Source organism: Acyrthosiphon pisum, chromosome A1 (assembly GCF_005508785.2).
Source record: "Acyrthosiphon pisum isolate AL4f chromosome A1, pea_aphid_22Mar2018_4r6ur, whole genome shotgun sequence".
NCBI classification, from domain to species: domain Eukaryota; kingdom Metazoa; phylum Arthropoda; class Insecta; order Hemiptera; family Aphididae; genus Acyrthosiphon; species Acyrthosiphon pisum.
In genome coordinates, this window is record NC_042494.1 from 94,660,960 (window position 1) to 94,668,450 (window position 7,491).

Consider the following 7,491-nt stretch of genomic DNA (forward strand, 5'->3'; position numbering starts at 1 on the left):
CCCCCCTTATAACCACCACTGGTACGAATATAGATGTAATATGAAAAATATCCGCATGGCCAAGGATTCGCGTAGATCTAAATTTCGTAGGCTGTACAAAATACCAGATAATTACGAATGTAATGCGTATACGAACGATCATGTGCACTAACAATATCCGTATGACCGTACAAAGTAGACCCCCCCGCGGGTTACCCACAACCAGCCTCCCACCCACCAACCAACCAACTGAACACAAATCAGAGACCAAACAAAACTTTTTCACCGCGCCACTGGGTAGATATAGGTATATTTAATTTTATGATATATGACATAGAAATGTATTATTTATATTGCTATTGTATCCCGATTTATTTTACTATAATTCAGAAGGTAAGTAGGATTAATTTTGGACGAAAACACTGCATTTATTATATTATTATATTTATAATTTTTAAAACAGTACAATAGTAGGTACATAATTATATCATATTATATTATTATCAATAAAACTTTTGACTATTGCCGCCTTACCGTAGATCAGTGTGAATATGTTTCGTGGTATAAAAAATATAGGCAATAGCTTAAACTTAATCTAAATATTTTGAAAATGTCATGGCGTTACAATATATAGGTACGTAAAAATAAATACGTAACTTCGTACAAATGTCTAAAAATGTGTACTGATATATTTGTTAGATGTTTGGGTTATAATATAATAAAATTACTTTAAATAAACCTTGCATTCAATTTTCAAGCTTTTTAGATTCGTTTTCCTACTAGAAAATATGTTAAAATTTAATTTCGAATCATTTTGTCAACTATAAAAAAAAAATGTTTTCAGAAAAAAAAAAACACAAATCATTGTAAAATCAAACCTACATGCATACCTCATTCGTTCTGAATCTATAATGCAATAAAAAAATTAAATTAATAAATATATAATAAATATAATTAAATTTAAAGGTTATAAACACTCGGTAAACTAGAAAACCCATAAATGCAATTTATTATTTTGTTTAATTAATTAATAGTGACAGTAACATAAAATGAATTATGATGTTGAAACTTCATTACTTCATTACTTTTATGGAGTACATCTGTCTAAAAATCTTGGATACAGACAAACTTCACGGATGTGGTATCTATTCAATAACCAACACAAGAATCTTTCCAATCCTAGACCATATCCACCGTGAGGGCATGATCCAAATTTTCTCTAAATTAAAATAATGATTTAGTTTTAATATTTTCAAGTTATGTTAAAATCAGAAAAATATTTATGTGTTATTCTGGATTTTGAACACATTAAATACAACAAATATAATTTTAACAAACCTGATCAGTATACCAGTAATATGGTTTTGGGTCGATTCCGACCTTTTTATAACCAGCCAGCAATTCTTCTTCGTCCCAAATACGCATTGAACCACCAACAATTTCACCAACGCCAGGTAATAAGACATCCACCTATAACAATATTACATAAGTTGGTTAACTATCATACTTATAACTAGTGCGTATGGATTTTAATGCATGGCTATCGCATATATTTACATATTACAACAAAATTCAAAATATATTACATATTGAAAAGAAATTTTTTAAAAACATGAATAAAATAATATTTTGTCAAGTATAAAATTGAATAGGGCATTTTTTGTCATTAAGTAATTATTCGTTTAAATAATACTAAATTATAAATCATAAAGTGCATACCTATAATTAAAATTATAAGTTACCTATTTAGTTTGTTTTAAATTATTTTTAAATAATACATTTATATACTATTAAATTGTGAATTATTTACCATATTAAAACAATTAAAGTTTTTTTTTCACATATTTATTGCATATTTTCAAGATTTTTACTGCATATTGTATGACATATTTTGACACTTTTTAGTGCAAAAAATCCACACTTTAATTTTAACATTTAATTTATATACTTACAGATTCAGTAAGAGTATTATCTTCAGGACATCGAGACATATAGAATGATTTGATTTCAGCGGGAAACCTGCACAGCATAATTGGCTGATTAATCAAATCCGTCATTTTTCTTTCAGCCATTTCCGGAATGTCCTAAACAAGTAATAATACAAGTTATAAATTGAAATTATAAAAATATATACTAAATAGTGAATATTATACACAAAATTACCTCTCCGAATTCATAAAATGAATTATCTTCCTTGGTTATGTTGTTTTCACGCAAAAATTGAATGGCCATTTTATAATCCATTCTTTTAAACGGTCTTTTCGGTGCAGCAAATTCCTAGAGAATTATATAATACTATAAATCCCATTTTATTTAATTTTATTGTTTAATTATAACATATATATTAATAATAAATAAATTTAGTTATTATGATAATAAAATAGACTATAGAATCAAAATTCTATAAACTTTAATTAAATTCTGGGATTAGCTAAATTTACTAAAGCATTTTACTTTAGATTCTGAACAAAGCAATAAAATGTATTGCTTTAACAATAATTTGCTTTGTGGTTTTGTATGTAAGACTCGATTCGTTTTAAAGCAGAAAATCTGCATCAATCTTTAAGGCTGATTTCATGTAGCAAATTTGAATAAGTTAGAATTTGGAATGCCCCAAAATGAAAATTCTCAGTACTTTACAAGTTGTGAAATATAAAAATTACAACAAAGATCAATCAAAATTTTTTCCCAATTTATTTGTTATTATTCAAAAATAAATAACAATAAAAGTAACAAACCTTCCTATTAGCATTTACTTAACATGTTAAACTATGAAATATTTTGTCTCGTTTTGTGCTATTTATAAATATTTAAATGTTTGGCTTTTTTATAGTTTTTTTTTTTTTGATTTATGTATAATACAATTTTTGATTACGAATAAAAATCTTGAAAATGTAATGCAATGTTCCTTGTATATTTTTTTTACTGCAAAAAAAATATTTTTTAAAGCCACAATTTTTTTTTATAACCATTTAAAGTTCAAGTTTTTAAGGAAAATTCATCTAAATCTCAAAAATATCCATATAGTTTTGTAGTATTTTTCTAAAATGTTTAAATTTTTCACCTAAGGTTAGAAAATATAATGTTCCTTGTATATTTTTCTTAATGCAAATAAAAATATCAAAAATGTATAGCCACATATGGCATAAAATGTGAATATTAATTTGTATAATCTGTAGATGTAATAAATATCTAATTATTTTAAAAAGATTTATATTTACTGTTATACGAGAATGGATCAAATTATTTATATCATGTAATATTCAATTTATTTATGATACGGATAAGAAATTACATGTTGTACCCTTATGATAAGTAGTGCAAATGCTAAAAGTAACTAATTGTTTTACATCAAATCAAGAGTGCATTTATTATTTTTATATAATTTGTTATTAATTATTTATTAGAAAAATGCCATAAATTAAAATGTCATATTCTGCAAGATTGTATTATCTATACAATTAACGATTATGAAAAATATATTTTGAATAGTGCTAATTCAGTATAAACCATAAAAAAAAAAACTTAATTACATATATAAATATTAGCCTTTTTTTCTAGTATTTTTAGTGCATTTTAGCAATATTTTAAGTGCTTGTATTCTATGAGCTACAGCATCCAAATTTTAAAGATAATATAAAAGGCCACCAACCTAAGTCAATAATTATACACCAATTGACAGTGGTAAGCGGGTTAGTCGACACACACAAAATAAGTTTGTTTTCTCATGGGACAGAGTATACTGTTTAGTACACGTGTTTTAATAAAAAAAAATTGTACTTAAATGTCTAAAAACTTACTGGATTTAATTGTTTCACAATATCTGCATGTGGTGACTCTAAAACACGCTTCACTACATCACAAATCATATCTTCAATTCGATCTAGTAGATCATCAAACGTAATAAATGCAAATTCAGCTTCTACATGAGTATATCTAAAATAAAAATAATTATAGTCCTTTTAAATGGCAAATGGAAAACATATGTTTTATAAACCTCTTACTCAGATAAATGTCTTCTTGTACGACTCTGTTCAGCACGATAACTTTGTGCCATGCAAAATACATCACCAAGTGCTGGTAAACAAGTTTCTAAATAAAGCTGAGAACTTTGAGTCAAATATGCTTCTTGTCTAAACATTAAACATTTTTATAGTTAACAATATTATACTATGGTAAAAATATCCTCACCCAAAGTAATCCAGTTTAAACAATGTAGACCCGCCTTCCACTTGAGTCTGCACTAATGTAGGTGGTACAACTTCAATGCAGCCTTTATCTAAATTATGCATACGGAATGCTTGTGTTACCACTGATCTCATTAATAAAATTTTGGATGTCTACAAAGTACAAAATAATAAGATCATGAAGCATAATTTAAAAAACAATTAATCAAATTTTACATTTTCTCCGCGAATAGCAATATGCCTATTGTCCAATAACACCTCTGGATTAGCATCTTCATTCAATATAGAATCAGCACCACCAGGCGGTGCTAATGTAATTAATTCCCAATAATCAACTTGAAGTTCGTGCCCTCCTGGTGCCTATTTAACATAGAAAAAAGGTTGTATAGTTACACTTTTGACTAGATGTTAGTTATTAATAAAGTTATTAGTAAGTTATTCTTACAGACTTTCCTTCAGGAACTTGTTTCAAAACTCCAAAAAGAAGAACCGATGATTCAGTAGACAACATTAAAGCGTTATAGGTTTGACATAATTTTTCATTAAGAACTGTTTGAATAAAACCCGTGCCATCTCTTAATGTGATGAACATTAATGATTTTCCTGTAAAATTGTTCTAATTACAACAAGTTTATTGCACTTATCTGAATTGACTGATACAAAACTTGCAATATTATTTAACTGTAATCAGTGATTGAAAAGGGAGTGAAGACAATCCCTTAGCCTTAACATTATAGAACTACAAATACCTTGTCTCCTAAGTCTATGTACCCATCCATACATTTTAATCCTTGAATTTCGATATTCAGACGCATTTTTTATTTTAATTAAAGTTGCCGGTGGTAAAGTAGAATCTTCAGTTAATATCAATTTTTTTGCTTCTTCTAGATTTTTATTCCTTTTAGCAGCATCTTCTTCTTCTTTTTTGGCTTTTTCTACATTTTTATGATGCTCTCTGACCCAAAATTTTTGATTTTTTTTTAACTGAGTTTTAGGAGCAGGTTCAAATTTCTGTCAAGTAAATTTAATTTGGTCAGTTTATTATTTTCAATAATAATATGCTCATGGTTATTAACCAAAATAACAAAATACTATTTTATGAAAAAAAAAGTATTTATCACATACATTGCCTTCAGCTTTCGAGTCTACATAAATCACTGGAAATGGTTCTTTTCCAGCATGTTTCATGGCCTGTAATATGGTCTTGAAAGGCTTTAACTCCGTACCATCACCAGATGTATCATCACCATGTTTTTCTGATGTGAAGAGTTCACCTAAAATGTTCGATAAAATTATATGCCTTAAAAATAATTATTAATATGCATTAAATTACAAGTTATTTACGTTGTACGGTATGCTATTATCACAGATTAAATAAAACTTTTGTTTAATTTGTGGTATTATTATTATCTATGCCATGTTTGTACCTATGTAATCAGGCCCAGATAGGCTCGGTGAGCTAACTAGTTAAACTCAGTGGGCCGGCTAAGTAATATATGGGCAAACATTTTTTAATACCCCGAACTCTGAACAATGAAATATGAATTATTAGTGTAAATAATAAATATTATGTCGTATTGAAAATGGGCTGTTATTTTTTTATAGAACTGATGAAAATCCTAAAACTTGATAGGCCTATATCTTGCCTATGCGGCACTGTATGTAATTAATAATTACATATTTTAACATCCGACAATTTTCCGTAGGAAATTTTAACGCAAATCACCTATGCATAGACAAATTATCAATTATCTTTTAATTACCAATAGACAGTTTCTCCACAGCGTCGACGGTTGTGCCTTCAGACATGATGTTTGTTATGCGATTTCAGTCACGAGTTGCGACTTCTGCACTCTGCTGTAAAATACTAAAATACTAAAATACTAAAAATAGTAAAATGTAAACTCCACGTCGTCGCGACCTGTGAGTTGTGACTTGAGAGCATGAAGTATGAACTAAGATAGTACATTAGTATCAGGCATTCGTGCCATCATGGTTGAATTATTCAAATATACAGCTGGTTATTGGCATATTTATTATTTACTCGGATTCTTATCATCAGAAACAAAATAGCTGCGTTATCATGGGATATCACAAATATCAATTTTTTCTTATCATCAAAAATAAGCTAACAAATTCAAAATTCCCGCGCAAATACAGTTGATATTCATTTCAGTATTCAGTGAATGAACACTATTTACTATTTAGCATGATAAAATAATGTTACTTTATCATGCTATTTAGTAATACTACTATTAAATAGTAGATAAATTTTATCTATGCTGTTTAGTAATTAGTATTTAAATTCTTAAACCCCGGAATAAGGTAGAATCTGTCATGTTAGTCCGTGTCTTGAACGCTGCCGCTATCAGAGCAGCAAAATATGACGGCTGTAGATTGTAATTTTTTTTACTGTAAACGTGCTTTCGTACTTCAAGTTTTCCTCAGCCCTCGTTAGTAGTAGAAACAACCGTGTACACAGCACTAATAAACCATTATTACAAAATTAACGCGAAAATTATAAGTCGAAACTTGATAGTCGAAAGCCACAGCGGTTTTATCAGTCTCTATATATTGTGTCATCTCATAAAAATGTAAGCATTGCAGTATAGGCAAATAGCGGATACACGTTAAAATTCTGTATAGACATAGTCTATTTGCAATGTTTACTTCATTGTTTAGTAAACAGTCTGAACTTCTCTGTTGACAAACTTTTCCGCTATAGAATTTGTTTATATCGTGTGTATTAAGTATTGGTATCTATTCTGTGGTACAACCAAGGCTTTAAACATAAGAAATTATTGAAAAATCAATAAATTCATCATTCCGAACAGAATCAAAAATATATATTTTTGAATAAATGAGTTTGCTGATATACCTACAACCTACTACAACATAATCAACTTTATAGCTTATTTTTTTAATTTGTTAATAAACAATTTACAATACAAAACAACGTTTTATCAAATATTAAAAAAAAATCAATTAGTTGACAACTTTGGTTTTTATAGAAAAGATAAAAAAATAATTTGTAAATCAGCTTATTAGTTTTTTCAATTATTACAGTAGACAGTTTCTTACGCTTGGCGCTATGTTAGAAACCCTAGTCGTATATGTTTAAAACCTTAAAATCAAGTCAATATAATATTTTTTTTTTAACTTCACAGTATGCTTCAATGCTACTCTAATATTTATTATTGAGGAATATTAAAAAACAAAAAACAGCCAAAAAATTATCAGTTAAAGGATTAAGTCATCATTAAAATATATTGCTGGATTAGTTATAACTTATAATTGATAAGCCTATCGATCACAACTCCTCCAA

At 27.8% G+C, this 7,491-nt stretch overlaps 1 protein-coding gene across 1 annotated transcript; it reads right to left on the reverse strand.

Moving 5' to 3' along the window:
* Positions 1–965: 965 nt before the first annotated feature.
* LOC100164062 (asparagine--tRNA ligase, cytoplasmic) lies at positions 966–6,180 on the reverse strand. The gene is made up of 12 exons (XM_001951722.3): positions 5,930–6,180; positions 5,292–5,440; positions 4,916–5,177; positions 4,612–4,769; positions 4,383–4,526; positions 4,171–4,319; positions 3,984–4,112; positions 3,780–3,915; positions 2,143–2,256; positions 1,932–2,063; positions 1,318–1,449; positions 966–1,198 (listed from the first exon to the last, which is right to left on the reverse strand). Exons 1-12 carry the CDS (start codon positions 5,973–5,975, stop codon positions 1,067–1,069), a joined length of 1,683 nt encoding a protein of 560 aa, XP_001951757.1. The 5' UTR covers positions 5,976–6,180; the 3' UTR covers positions 966–1,066.
* Positions 6,181–7,491: the final 1,311 nt, after the last annotated feature.